This window comes from Sus scrofa, chromosome 9 (genome assembly GCF_000003025.6).
Source record: "Sus scrofa isolate TJ Tabasco breed Duroc chromosome 9, Sscrofa11.1, whole genome shotgun sequence".
NCBI lineage: Eukaryota > Metazoa > Chordata > Mammalia > Artiodactyla > Suidae > Sus > Sus scrofa.
Window position 1 is genome coordinate 8,664,374 of NC_010451.4, and position 15,841 is coordinate 8,680,214.

Here is a 15,841-nt window from a genome sequence, read left to right on the forward strand (position 1 = left end):
AGGGAGAGGGAGATCAGGCCCAAATCACCCATCAGGTCAAAGGCACCATCTCCTTGTTCTTCTCTTCATGCCCCACTTTGTATTATGGGATCAGTTTATTTAGGGGTTTGATCTCTACTGCAGCACGTAATTCAATTGTGTGCAAGTGTATCATCTTCCTATCACACAAAACAAAAAAAACCTATCAACTGATATCTGAGGCTGGTTTGGAATCCAAACATTGGCCCTAGGTCCAGCCTCTGAGCAAATAGCTGGTTTTCAGAGACTGAGTTACTAGATGCTGAATTCAAACCGCAGGGTTTCCTATATGGTTTTTTGTTTTAACAAACGCTGCTGAGAATGGAAAATCAGATCTTTTCTTCAAGAATCTGCAATAAAATTTGCAATCCAATCCTTGCATGAAACATAGCCTGGACAGGTTACCCGGCCACAATACATGGGCTATTTTAATTCGGTATATTTCTTCTTTGGAATTGAGAAATGGCTTTGTCTTGGTTCTTCTGAGATATTCTGAATGCTTGATTCCTAGCACAGAAATAATTGCTGCTGATACTACTTTTAAATCTTGATGGTTTTAAAACTGCAACAACAAAAAAAGCCAGGGGTTAACTATCTAAATATGTGTGTGAGTGTGTGTAACTAGTATATGTGATACTACATTAGTATACAAATATATACATTACAACTAGTATAATTTTTATTCATTAACTTGTAGTAAAGGGTAGTAGTTTCAACATCAAAAATATTTAATTTCTAAATTCAGAAACTCAAAGAAGAATATCAAGTTAGGGCCTTAGAAATAACATCTCAAGTTACATTAGATCGCCAGATTGGCAATATAGGAAAGTGAGCAGTAATTCCCAAAATGCTTTCTTCAAAAAGCAAACATTTCACCAGGTTTTGGAGCACTGACTAGAGAACAGTCAGTCTCTAAAATATCAAACTAAACTTTCTGAAATTTAATGTTCATAAGTCATATGAGAAGAGAGTCTGGAATTTTTCTGATTCTTTTTTATTGTCTAAGCTTTCAGAGCCCTAGTTACTGCTTACAGCCAAAAGCGGGGTCTAGTTTCACCAGCCAGTCTTAAAATAAACGACAACCATAAAGAGCTAACATTTGTTGAGCAATTACTACATTCCTTTACATGGTATATAATCCTTCCAACAAGCCTATGAGGGAAAGCACCATTTTTATCACTGTTTTACAGATTAGGAAATACTTTAAAAAGAGGTAAAGGAACTTGCCCAAGGTCAGAGCCAAGCATTCAAACAGACGTCTGTTAAATTCCTGAAGCCAGACTCTTAACCAATATGTACTCCAGCTGCTCATAAAACTCAGTGGCTCTGGGGCTTGGTGACGTCCTGGCGTCTTGTATAGAGCAAGCAGTATGGATATCACAGCTTGAGAGAACCAGTCAAAGGAGCTGTGTCCTAGACCTGGATTTGCCACCTATTCGATTTTGTAATCTTGGATAAGGTACTATACTTTTCTGACATTTTAAATGATTTCTCATTTATTTAAGAGAGTAATACAAACCTATTTCAAAGCACCGTGTTTGAGAGAAAATCAAAGGAGATAGGTTTGTGCAAGACCTCCCACTGTGACAAAGCTGTGACAACAATGGCAAGACAGTAAAGGAGACCAGTTGGCAGAAGGGGCACCCTGGCCAGTCCTTCTGATCAAAGCTTTGAGCTCTCTCTTCTGAGATGTGTGACATCAGGATTCCAACCACCATCTCCATCTAAGCCACACGAATAAAGAGATGAGTGGTATGCGAACAAGCAGATGGGCAGCAGGGAGCGTGATGACATCTCGAACCAAAGAGAAGAGGCTGTTCTATTTCTACCAATGAAACTGGACTCCAACAATCTGGGCTAAGAACAAAATGAAATCGTTTATAAACATGGGCCTACAGAACACTAGGCAACTATACTACTCCAAAGAGTAGAATTATTCAAGAATTGTTGAAATTACCATCATTTATCATGACACACATACATATACTAAATATATATGTGTATCATCACACTTTTCCAAATTAACAGATTTACATATGCATATAACTGCTTATATGCATGCTGCATCCTTAAGAGCTTGTACCAGATTACATCGCCATTCAGTCACCCTTGGGTAACAAACAAGCTCTCACACTTCCTCACACAAACTGATTCTCTCCTACATGGGTCCTCCACACAGCGCTCACTCATACACGCGGTATCTTATCTGATCGTTTATCTTTCACTAACACTGACAGAGTCATACACGGTCACAGTGCCTCAGCGTTCCAAGTCCTACAGTAGTTGGTCGGTTGTATAGCAAAACAGTACTGGCTAAGCATCTGCTGGTGTGTACACCCTGCATCCGCTAGTATCAAGTAGATTATTGCCCAGTGTTTTCCGGGTGTCAAATACTTTCATACACATAATAGCATCTCAGTGACAGTATTTAAAGAGTTCTTAACATGTGCAAAGAGGAAGGAGAGCTGAAAGCAAAGGGAAGGACAGAGATCTCATTTTAATAATCATGATATTACAGACTCCAAGCTCCTAGAGGGCAAGGCTGGGTGTTGTTCACCAGTCCCTCCCCAGTGCCCAAAACAGTGGCTGGCTCAGAGTAGGCACTCAAACATGTGCTGAACGACCTGATGAACACGAAGTGTTATTCACGTAGTGACCCAGACAACTGCCAGCATCTTTCACAGGCACAGTATGACAGCCATAGAGTCCTACCCACCCAGTCCCAATAACACATAAATCTCACACACGGTCCAGAATGTCACCTATAGCAAGTATCAGTTCCTTGGGTCACGTGGTCAGCACGTGTGGCTACAATGTCACCATACACTCTCCATTTCACTCTCGCAGTGTTGCTGTGTCTTTGTGACACAGCTCGGGAGCCCACACAGCTTGAGCCAGTACCCTGTGAGGTCCTACTTCCTCTTGGAGTCACCCCCCACCCCCCGGGCCCCTTCCCACAGTGTATCAACTTGGCTGTGTTATGTTGGATGGGGGTGTCACCGAGTGTATGGAGTCTGAAGTCCTACCGAGTGTGACAGTGAACCTAAGAGTGACTCCCCCCACCGCGCCCCGTGGCACAGTGTCTCCCCACTGCCCCATTCAGACTCCACCCCAGTGCCCTCACCTGGTCAAATCCCGCAGCCGCGCCTCCTCCCCGCGCAGGTAGCGCCGCAGCAGTCCCAGCAGCTGGCGCTCTGGCGCCAGGGCGCGCGCCACACTGGTGAGCGCTGAGAACGTGTCCCCGCGGGTCGCGACCCCCGCTGCGTCCCCTGCCCTGAGCGCCAGCACCGCCAGCAGCGCTGCCAGCCCTGCCGCAGGGCCCATCGCTGGGCTCGCGCGCTGGTCCCCTCAGACGGTCCGCCCGGCCCTGCGCCCGCCTCTCCGCCCCGCCCCGGCCCCGCCCCCGACTTCGCGTTCTGACCCCTCCCCTCGCGCTCCACGTCCCACCTTCCAGCCCCTTAGCGCTTCAGACTCTGCGGGGGCTGCCGGTGGTCCGCTGCCCTCCACTAAACCACAGCTCTAGAAAAGCATTTCCACTGTGCCTATTTCACACTTGGGGAAACTGAGGCGGAGGGTGTGGTGAGGAATGAATTCACCGATTTATGGCTGTACAATGCCATCCCCAAATATTTACCCCTGTGGATCAAGCAGCGGAAATACAGCAACGGCATAGGATTCTGATGGAGAAGTCAGGAGAGCAAATGTATGGTCACAGCAGTGCGGGTGGAGCTGTGACGGACCAAGGGGAAGAAAGCACTTCATACAGGACTTGACCTCTGAACCATCTTGAAGGATGAACAGAATTTTGACCAGAGAGAGAGAGAGACGGCCATTAGGATCAGTGCCTGACAAATCTAGAACCTTTAAAATAAAAAACTCTAGGGTTCTGGGTCAGTGCTCTACACAACATACCCATAGGCATTTAAGCAAATAAAAATATTATTATATCCTACTACTGTTCTTTCCTCCCCTAGGCAATATTCATTCATTCATTTAACAAACATTTAGCATCTCTTGTACTGTGCTGAGGACAGAGAGATATAGCAGATCCAACAGTGGACTCATAAGGAGAGACAGAGGTGCAAACAAATAACCATAAAGTGCTGTGGGAGTAACCAGCGGCTGTGCAGGGAGCCATGACAACCCTGAGGAGGGAGCCCATTCCCATGCAGAGACTTGAGAGGGCTCCACAGAGGACGCCTTGTGCAGAGGTCCAAAAGGGTGAAAAGGAACTGCCTGCAAGACGACAGGCAGGGAGGGATTGGAGAAGGTATTTATGTATATCAAGGTTTGGAGCTGGGAAATAGTTTGAGTTGCAGAAATGATGAAAAGTTCCTTGCAGCTGGACCTGTCAGACTGTGAAGGGGCTTTGCATGTCATATTAAGAAATTCAGACTGTCCGCTACGAGAATCCAATGGAAGTTTTAAAGGTGGCATTCATGGACATCCAGCAACTGAGCAAGGAGAAGGAATAAAGTTCCAGCCATGCAGGCCCAGCATGAGACAGCTCTGACTGGCAATACTAGCTCCAGCCCACTTGCCACACTGGTCAAGCTTTGCCAAGCCTCCTGACCTCCTCCTCTGCCCTTTCCTGCTTCGTGTCCCTTTCACAGATGTTGATCCCCAATGAAGACCTTGCACCTTAAATCCATCTCAGCATCTCCTTCTGGAGACCCTCATCTGTAATAGCAACACAATCCACGTGGCAGCTAGTAAGCAGGAACCTGAACCTTGGTACCGTAGATCCGGGTATCCTATTCTTAATCGCTACCAGAGGCAAATGGACCATAAAGCTTTCGAGGCTTAAGCGTCAAGGCCTCTGACTTGCACAAACCCTTTCCAAAGCCCTCAGGATTGAGGAATGGTGGAGCCCAACAAGGTGGTCGCCCTGTTACATGTATTTGTAAAATTAGCAAAATAAAGCTGTTTTAACCACAATTGGTTAAACTGTCTCTTCCCACTCTGACACCCTCTCCATCACACTTCCCCTCGTAGCACTTCCCCTCGTAACACCTCCCCTATGGTGGGCATGCTGGACTGGCCAAGGGTCTGAGTTTGCAACTGAGTAGTCATCTCAGCCTGCTTTCTGGTTAGGGTTGTAGTAGGAAGAATACTGGCCCCCCAAAGAGCCCACGTCTTAATTCCCCAAACCTGTGGCTATGACGCCTCACATGGCAAAAGGGGCTTTGCAGGTGTGATTCAAGATCTTGAGATGCCTCCATTTATTTACTTATTTATTATATACCAGTACGGGTTCATGAATTTTAGTGAATGGATTATAATTCATTAATTCGCTTATTTTGAGTCTGAAATTACCCTAGAGCTGGCTGACGGTAACTCCTTCAACCTGGCTTCTGGGTCCTTTTGATATGGCCCCTTCATTCCTTGAGGATTTCCATACTTCGTTACTTCCAAGATGTTCCAGATCATCATATGCTTTCCCTGTTCCAGTCCCGGAATCAAGCATTTCCTCCATGAGCCCTAGCTCTTCTTGGTGCTAGGTACGCGCACTGCAACTGGGGTGTCTCTGCTCCCCAGTCCTGCTGGTAGACAAACTACATGATTATATATAACTTTGCTAAGTTTTTCCTAAGTAAAATTTTCTTCTAAAAATTGAGATACAGGAGTTCTCTGGTAGTGCTTTTTTTCACATCCCTCCCAAACCGTATTAGCTGTCATTCTCTGTCCCCCTCCCATGTGGCAATCACCAATCTTTCCATTTATATGCATCTATATGGATTTGCCTATTATGGGCATTTAATATAAATTTTTTTTTTTTTTTTTTTTTGCTGGTGCCTATGGCATTCGGAAGTTCCCAGGCCAGGGATCAAACCTACACCACAGCAGTGACAATGCCAAGCCATAATAATAGTGACAATGCCAGATCCCCAACTTCTAAGCCACCAGGAAACTTCTTTTATTAAAAAGATCTTTTGGGGGCCCTCAGCATGCAGCAGCTTGATATGGGGTCTCAGTTCCCAGGCCACAGTGATCAAAGTCCTGATCACTAGACCACCAGGGAATGCCCTCATACATGGTTTCACTTTTGAGACTATAATAAATTGTTTTAATTTCACCTTTAGATTGTTCATTGTTAGTATATAGAAATACAATTGATTTTTTAAATTATAGTTGATTTACAATGTTGTGTCAATTTCTGCTGTACCGCACAGTGACCCAGTCACACACACACACACATATATATATACATTCTTTTTGTCATAACTATCTTCCATCAAGTTCTATCCCAAGAGACTGGATATAATTCCCTGTGCTGTACAGTAGGACCTCACTGCTTTTTTGTTATAAATGTAATAGTTTGTATCTATCAACCCCAAACTCCCCATCCATCCCACTTGCTCCCCACCCACCCCCTTGGCAACCACAAGTCTGTTCTCAACGTCTTTTTGTAGGTAGGCTCACTTGTGCCATTGTTTAGATTCCACACGAGTGATAACCTATGGTATTTGTCTTTCTCTTCCTGACTTACTTCACTTAGTATGAGAGTCTCTGGTTCCATCCCTGTTGCTGCAAATGGCATTATTTCATTCTTTTGATGGCTGAGTAGTATTCCATTGTGTATATGTACCACATCTTCCTAATCCATTCATCTGTTGATGGACATTTAGGTTGTTTCTGTGTCTTGGCTACTGTGAATAGTGCTGCAATGAATACAAGAGTGCATGTATCTTTTTGAATGAAAGTTTTGTCTGGATACATGCCCAGGAATGGGATTGCTCCATCATATGGTAGTTCCGTGCTGGGTTTTCTGAGGAACCTCCACACTGTTTTCCATGGCGGTTGTACCAATTACATTCCCACCAACATGAAGGAGGGTTCCCTTTTCTCCACACCCTCTCCAGCGCTTGTTATTTGTAGACTGTTAAAGACGGCTATTGTGACCAGTGTGAGGTGGTACCTCACTGTAGTTTTGCTTTGTAAGAAATACAGTTTGGCCCATCGATCTTGTATCCTGCAACCTTATTGAAATTGTTTATGTCTAGTTGTGGTTTTTTTGTATATTCCTTATGACTTTTTTACATAAAAGATTAAAACATTGGAAAATGGAGATGGTTTACTTATTCCATTCCAATCTGGATGCTTTTTGTTCCTCTCCTTCTTTCTCCCTTTTTTCTTCCTAACTGCTTTTACCAGAACTTCCAGTGTAATGTTGAATAGAAGTGACGAGAGGATATTTTGTCTTGTTCCAGATCTTGGAGGAAAGTTTTCAGTCTTTCACCACTAAGTATGATAGTCACTGGGGTGTTTTTTTTTTTTTTTTGGTTTGTTTGTTTGTTTTTGCCAATGCTCTGACTAGGTTGAAGAAGTTCTCTTCTGTTCCTAACTTTTTTAGCATTTTTATCCATCAGATATGTTTTCTGCATCTATTGAGATGATCATGTGGTTTTTAATCTTTTTCTTCTTTTTTTTTTCTCGTCTTTTAGGGCCGCACCTGCCGCATATGGAAGTTCCCAGGCTAGGGGTTAAATTGGACCAGCAGCTGTCGGCCTACACCAGATCCGAGCCACATCTGTTCTTGCTTGGTATTCAGAAAGATTTCTTGTTTGTTTGCTTTTTGACCTGTATTATTTCTATTTCTGCATGTCAAAAACTAAAAAAAAAAAAAAAAAAAAAAAAAAAAAAAATGCCTGTTACCGTTAAATAAATGTTGCTATTCTTATGAGGCTTTTCAGGGCAAAAACAGAAGGAAAATTGAAGTAGGAAAAAAAAAAAAAAGAGTCAAGGAAATGATCAAGATTTTCAAATAAATATCGAGGCAGAGGACAGGACGGCTTTTCTGGGAGTCGTCATCATCATCGGCTCCACTACGTGTCCCTCTCCCGCTCACTCCACACCAGCCCCGCTGGCCTGTGGGCTTTTCCATTTCCTGCTCCTGCCAAGCGCTTTCCTTATTCATGTGTAACTTCTGACTAACCCCTACTCATCTTTTGAGTCATTTCCTCAAGGACATTTTATTTGTCTGCAGATTAGGTTTAAATTCCCATAATGTTCAAAACACTCCTTATATTTTCCCTTGGTTGCACTTATGTCAACTGTAATTCCTTATTTCTAGAATTCATGGCTATCTGCTCTACCGGATCATAAGTTTCGTGGGCAGGACTGTGCTTAATAGAGTGTCAAGGCAATAGTAGGTACTCACTTAAACAGATACAATAATAGAGCAGAAAGAGGGGGCCATTACCCCCAAAAATGTGGTTCACAGTTAATCCGCATCAGAATCATGGGGGAAAGAGTAGATATTCCTATGAAAAATTGGGTTTCTAGAGCTGTTCCAGACTCATCGAATCAAACTTCAGGGAGGGGAAGGCAAAGTTCAGGGAAATGCATTTTTAACAGGCTCTTGAGATTTTTATGCACATTTAAGTTGCAAACACCTCCTTAGGTGATTTCCAAAGTTCACTCCAGCTTTGACAGGCTTTTCTTCTAAGACATTAAATTTGGAGGGCATGCCTTTATATCTCCATCATCTTTTACACATCTGTGAATTCAACATATACTATTTTTTTTTTTTTTTTTGGCCACACTTGCAGCATGTGGAAGTTTCTGGGCCAGGGATTGAACCTGCGCTGCTGTTGCCAACTGCACCACAGCTGCAACAATGATGGATCCTTAACCTGCTGCACCAAGTGGGAACTTCCAGTATATACTATTTTTTTTTTTTTTTTGGTCTTTTTGCTATTTCTTGGGCCGCTCCTTGGCATATGGAGGTTCCCAGGCTAAGGGTCGAATCGGAGCTGTGGCCGCCAGCCTACGCCAGAGCCACAGCAACGCAGGATCCGAGCTGCGTCTGCAACCTACACCACAGCTCACGGCAACGCCGGATCGTTAACCCACTGAGCAAGGGCAGGGACCGAACCCGCAACCTCATGGTTCCTAGTCAGATTCGTTAACCACTGCGCCATGACGGGAACTCCCTCCAGTATATACTATTTTTGGTGAACAAATACATTTGAATTTGGAATACAGATTCAAGTCCCTGATTATGTATTTACCAGCTATGATTCCTTGAAAAAATTACTTCACCTTTTGACCCTTAGAGTTATCATCTTTTAAGGCAGAAATAATAACAACAATCCCTATTCCAGCTGCCAACAGTTGGTGTGGACGATAAATTAGATCTCGGTTTTGAAAGCTCTTGTCATGAGTCCAAGTTGAAGAACCCCTGTAGGCATAAAGTGGACACCAACAGGGGTTGTTACCTCAGTCCTTCAAACTCACAGATGGCTGGGAGTTACAGCTCTTCTCAAACGGACAGTACAGGGAGTTTATTAAATCACAAAACAACTACCACCTTTGAAAATCACATTTCCATTCAAAGTAGGTAGGGTTTTTCCAAGGAAATGACATGATTTTTTTTTTTTTTAAATCTGAGGCATACCTATTGTGCCCCCTGGTGGAACTTAGAAGCCAGCTCAACGCCACCGTCCTCACACATTTGCTCTTTGTTTAGCAACAAGACTAATTTATCAGTGTAGGTATCTGCAGTCCATCTACACTAGGAGCTTTTTGGGAGCTTCTCTTCGTCCCCTACCATGCATTCATTCATTCATTCAACCATTACCGAGCATCCATGGTGCCCGGTGCTGTTCTTGGCACTTGGCGATAGAGCAGACAGGAGCCAGAGGTGTTCCTGCCCTCAGAGCGTTTTGGTCAAGTGGTGGAGACAGACAAGTAAACAGCCAAGACCAACAGTGGTATATGTCAGGTGGAGGCACGCAGGGAACTATGCAAGCCATTTCTTTTGGCCAAAATTCAGCGAATGGTTTTCAGAAAACATGTGGTATATGGAGGGATGGATGACAAAAATGAGGCATTAAATATAAACAGGAGCTGGATGATAAAGGGTATACTCTACTAATAGGTTTGTTTTTTATCCTTAAGTCAACGGGAAACAAAGACTGGTTTTAAGCAGAGAACAACGTGATTACATTTGTTTTTTAATACATTACTCTGACTACACTAGGTAGAACTGACTGGAGGAGGCAGCCGCAGAGGTAGAAAGGCCAGTTAGGAAGCTGCTGTGCAGTCCAGGTGAGAAATGAATGTTTGGATACAGGAGCACACAGCTTAAGATGTATTGGTAAAATTCCATTTCTTTCCCTGAGTGGTGGGTACCAAAGTATTTTATTCTTCATATCTGACATTTACATTATACAACGCTTGAGTTTATCTGAGGCCATTCGCTTAAACACATAAAACTCTGGGAAGATATCCCGTGCTCTTGGATTGCAAGAATTAATACTGTTGAAGTGGCCATACCACTCAAAGCAATCCACAGATTTAATGTCGTCCCTATTAAATCACCCAGGACTAGTTTTTCACACAACTATAAAAATAATCCTAAAACTTATACAGAATCACAAAGACCCAAATTGCCAAAGCGATCCTGAGGGGAAAGAATATAGCTGGAGGCATAACCCTCTCAGACTTCAGACAACAATACAAAGCTACACTAATCAAAACAGCATGGAATTGGCATAAAAACAGACATGGATCAACGGAACAGAATAGAGCATCCGGAAATAAACCTACACACCTATGGTCAATTGGTCTTTAACAAAGGAGGTAAGAATGTACAATAAAAAAAAAGTCTTTTCAGCAAGTGGTGCTAGGAAAGCTGAAGTTAGAACATTCTCTCATACCATACACAAAAATAAACTCAAAATGGCTTAAAGTCTTAAATATAAGACATGACGCCATAAATCTCCTAGAAGAGAACATAGGCAAAACATTTTATGACATAAACCATACAAATGTTTTCTTAGGTCAGTCTCTCAAGGCAATAGAAATAAAACCAGAGATAAATAAATGGGACCTAATCAAACCTATAAGCTTTTGTACAGCAAAGGAAACCATCAACAAAATGAAAAGACAACCATAGGAGTTCCCTTGTGGTGCAGCAGGTTAAGGATCTGGCATTGTCGCTACAGGGCATGGCTGAAAAACAAAACAAAACAAAACAACCCAAACCTATGAACTGGGAGAAAATATCTGCAAACAATGCAGCCAAAAGGAATTAGTTCCCAAAATACATAAACAACTCAGGCAACTCAATAACAACAACAACCCAATCAAAAAAATAGGCAAAATATCTAAACAGACATTTCTCCAGTGAAGACACCCAGATGGCCAACAGGCACATGAAAACATGCTCAACATCACTAATAGTAGAGAAATTCAAATCAAAACTACAATGAGGTAACACCTCATACCACTCAGAATGGCCATCATCAAAATGTCTACAAATAATAAATTCTGGAGAGGGTGTGGAGAAAAGGGAACCCTCCTACACTGTTGGTGGGACTGTAAATTGGTGCAGCCACTATGGAAAACAGTATGGAGATCCCTTAAATAACTAAAAACAGTTACCACATAATCCAGCAATCCCACTCCAGGGCATATATTTGAAGGAAGCTCTAATTCAAAAAGATATATGCACCCCGTTGTTCATAGCAGCACTATTCACCATAGTCAAGACATGGAAGCAAGCTAAATCTCTATCAACAGATGAATCGATGAAGAAAATGTATTATATTATATATACCCAGTGGAATATTACTCAGCCATGAAAAGAATAAAATTATTCCATTTGCAGCAGCATGAGTGGACATAGAGATTATCATACTAAGTGAAGTCAGACAAAGACAAACATAATATGATATCTAAAACATCTAAAAATGATACAAATGAAATTATTTATAAAACAGAAATAGATCAGACATAAAAAACAAACTTATGGTTACCAAAGGGAAAAGGCAGAGGAGGAATAATTCAGGACTTTGAGATTAATAGATACACACTACTCCATATAAAACAGATAAACAACAAGGACCTTCTGTACAGCATAGGAAACTATATTCAATATTCTGTGATAAACCATAACAGAAATGAGTATGAAAAAGAATATGGGAGTTCCTTTGTGGCTCAGCACAAACAAATCCGACTAGTTTCCATGAGGATGCGATTCAATCCCTGGCCTCGCTCAGTGGGTCAGGGATCTGGCATTGCCATGAGCTGTGGTGTAGGTTGCAGATGAGGCTCAGATCCTTCGTTGCTGTGGCTGTGGTGTAGGCGAGCAGCTGTAGCTCCGATTCAGGCCCTAGCCTGGAACTTCCATGTGCCGTGGGTGCAGCCCTAAAAAGCAAAAAAAGAAAAAAAAGGAAAAGAACATATATAAATCACTTTCCTGCATATCACAAACTATTACAACATTGTAATCAACTATTTATTAAAAAAAAAAAATATAAACACAAAAAAACTATACATATATTATAAAAATAAACAACACACACTTCATAAATAAAAAGATATGAAAGAGCATAAACAAAATCCATGCTGGGGGTGGCCTCTGAGGAGATAGAGTAGCTGTAAAGACAGACATGATTCTCAACTCTCCCTGTATCCACACCCTCTGTGGTGTGACTTTGCATCTCCTTCCATTAAGAGGTGGAGTCTATTTTTCCGTCCTCATGAATCTGCAATAAAATGCAACAAAAGGGACAGTGTGCTAGTTTGAGCTTAGGCCCCAAAAGGCCCTGCATGTTTTGGCCCTCTCTTTTGGAACCCTGTGCAGGGCCCATGCAAAAAGGCCCGGGCTAGCCTGCTGGAATAAGGGAGCGAGGAGGCAGAGCACAGCCAGCCCAGCTGAGGCCATCCTGTACTAACCAGCACCCAGTCACTTGGCAGCGAACCTCCATCAGATAAGTGAACCAGCTAAGACCAAAAGAATCCACCTGCTGACCTCAGTCTAAATGGCCAGACTGCAGAGCTGTGAGATATAATAGCTGTTTTAAGTCACTCTGCGCAGATAGCTTGTTTGCAGTCAGTGTTGAATGCTACAGAAGTCGGGGTCTGAAATGCGACATTTAACAAAACCCCAACATTCCTGGCATTGGTGCTGGATCAGGGATGGGTGGAGACTGGAAAAATGGCAAGCCAACGGTGAAGTCTGGGGAAAGGGGGAAACTGGGACTGGAGGCTGGCAAAGTGGTCATCTGTGTTTCACGGTGGCAAAACAATTGGTGAAACTGTTGCCTGTGGCAACTGGAAGATGGAGGGAAACTGCTGGAACACTTTCGGTTTGACTAAGGAGATTTCTAGGCAGAACGGTGAACGTGTCGGTTGGGTGCTCCCAGCTGGGTGCGAGGACCTTGTAACAGGAAGAGAGCTACGAGGTAAATGCGGCCCACACGAAACGTGAATTTAGAGAAAATAGAGAGGGGCAGGGCTGATCACGTTATAAAATAAAACTGTCTTCATCTTGAGGCTCTCTAGCCAGCTAAGAACTCTTGCAGGGAAACACAGCCTGGAGATGTGCGTCAAATGTGTGGCTGTAACACGCTCTGTAAGACCTCTGAGAGAATTCAAGTGATGTCTAGTAGACTCCTAGACAAAGAGACTTCTTGGACTCTTAAGAGCAATATGCACAGAGGCCCAATTCCAAAAGAGTGACGTAACACAGAGGGATGTCTCAAAAACGATTGAGAATGTGTCATTTGGATTATGGAGCAGACGATTACCGATACCCAGAAAACCCATTCCATGTGGTCTCTTGTCTTCCAGCAGGTTAGGTCAGGTCTGTTCACATGGGTGACAGCACAGGATTTCAAGAAAAAGAGCTGGTACCTGCCTGAGGCTTAACCAGGCCTCTGCTTCATTCCTTTGGCAACAATCTTTTGCTTTTGTTTTTTTGGCCATGCCCGTGGCATGTGGAAGTTCCCAGGCCAGGGATCGAACCCAAGTCACAGGAGCAACCCAAGTTGCAGCAGTGACACCACCAGGTCCTTAACCCCTGAGCCACAAGGGAACTCTAAAACCACAAAAATTTTAAATGAATTGCACATGTGAAAGTACCACCAGCCTGGACTAAAAGGGGCTGAAATAATTCAAACTGCTACTCAGCTGCCAAAAAATAGCCAAGGAAAGTGATGGACAAAGAATCGTCCAGAGACCAAGCCAAACACAGAGACCAACAGACTAGGGAACTACTGCCAGAGAGTAGCATCTAGGTCTGAGCAAGGAATATTGTCATTCCCAGGACAGAGGACCTGGCAACCTTTGTCTGCCTGGGTCCAGCACTGCTCTAAGGATGGCTCTGTGTCTCTCCTGCTTCTCCCTCTTGGCTGGAAATGTCTGTTGAGATTATCCTCTCTCTCATTGTCCACTAGGTGTGTGTGGATGGCAAATAACTTGTCTTTTTAGTTCATGGGTATCAAGATCAGAAAGTACAGCATTCATCAAGCTACGTACAAACCTGATGTAGACGATACAATCTTAGACTTCGAGCCTGATGACATGATCACAGGGGTTCCCGGACTGCAGGTAAGCATATCTTGCCTGTGGGACGAATGTGGATGACTACAGTCAGAGAGTATATGCTGTGGTAGGTCACAGGAATGGTCACAGTCCTCCCTCCATCTCCCCTGAATCCATTCTTTGAGTTGTGACATTGTAGTTCTTCCCTTCAACAGATGGGGACTATTTCTCCTGCCTTCAGTCTGATCTGGGCTTGTGACATTTTCAGCCAAAGGAATGAAGCAGAGGCCTGCTGAAGCCTCACGATGCCAGAACATGTGTCAGCTCTTTTTCTTGAGATCCTGTGCTGTCACCCATGTGAACCGACCTGACCTAACCTGCTGGAAGACAAGAGACCACATGGGACAGAGATGAGCCATCCCAGCAGAGGCTACACAGCTCCCAGATAATGTGACACCTGATTTTGAGCCATGAATGAACCTAGCCAAGACCAGAAGAACAAAACCGAGCTCAGCACAAATTCCTGATTTGCAGAATTTTGAGCTACATAAATACTTGCTTTAAACACCAAGTCCTTTGTGGGGGGTAGTTTATTATTCAGCCCAAACTAATGAATTAAAAGACATCTAATTGGAGTTCCTTGGTGGCCTAGCAGTTAAGGATTTGGTGTTGTCACTGCTGTGGCACAAGTTTAATTCCTGGCCCGGGAACTTCCACATGTCACGGGTACAACCAAAAATTCAAAAAGACATCTAATATAGGAGTCAAAGCAGGGAACTGGAGTAGGTAGGGGTTTAAAAGGAAAGGAAAACTTATGAGACAAATGAGAAAGAATATTAACATCTGTCGTTCCAAGTGTCAGGTGCGTGGGTACTTGCTGTATCTTTCTAATTCTCTTTAAAGTTTTTATCATTTAAAATTGAATTGTAACTTTAAACTTCACATAAAAAGAGTGAACCGGAAGCTCCTAAAAGCCAAGACCTTCTCTTCTGTCTAGACTCTCACTGGGTGATCATACTCATTTAAATACACTGACAACTTCCGAGTTTAGCTCTCTAGCTTAGACCTCTCCTCTGAGCTCCAGACTCGTCTTTCCAGTTGCCTCCTTGCCTCCTGCACTTGGATGTCGCTCAGGAGTCCCCAACGTCACATGTCCCAAATGGACCATCTGTTTGTCTGTGATCGCCAGTCTCCACGACGGCCCTCGCTGCTCACTTCCTGTGTAGTCCCTCGCACACTGGATCGGCACTGGCCTGCATGACCCCAGAATTTTGCAGAAACGACAGTATGTGACTTCTGAGGCTAAGTCATAAAAGACAGTGTGGCTTGCGATCTTTGTCTCTTTTTATGGCCACACCTGCAGCATATGAAAGATCTCTGGCTAGGGGTTGAATCAGAGCTGCAGCTACAGTCGCAGGCCTATGCTACAGCCACGGCAACACCACCCAAGCCACCTCTTTGACCTATGCCACAGCTTGTGGCAACATGGATCCGTAACCCATTGAGCGAGGCCAGGGATTGAACCTGTATCCTCACAGACATTATG

At 43.5% G+C, this 15,841-nt stretch overlaps 1 protein-coding gene across 3 annotated transcripts in view; it reads right to left on the bottom strand.

The window, feature by feature from the left end:
* The window catches only part of P4HA3 (prolyl 4-hydroxylase subunit alpha 3), a 54,440-nt gene that overhangs the window by 37,009 nt on the left and 1,590 nt on the right, over positions 1-15,841 (bottom strand). Inside the window, exons 2-4 of one of the 3 annotated variants that reach the window (XM_021062490.1) lie at positions 14,294-14,376; positions 5,335-5,558; positions 3,653-3,803 (exon numbers count right to left, since the gene is read on the bottom strand). In XM_021062490.1, the coding sequence (XP_020918149.1) occupies positions 3,653-3,780 (128 nt within the window). In that variant the 5' untranslated portion in view covers positions 3,781-3,803; positions 5,335-5,558; positions 14,294-14,376. Of the gene's footprint in view, positions 1-3,142; positions 3,391-3,652; positions 3,804-5,334; positions 5,559-14,293; positions 15,669-15,841 lie in introns of those variants that run through there. The other 2 variants (XM_021062489.1, XM_021062488.1) reach the window with 2 other exon arrangements.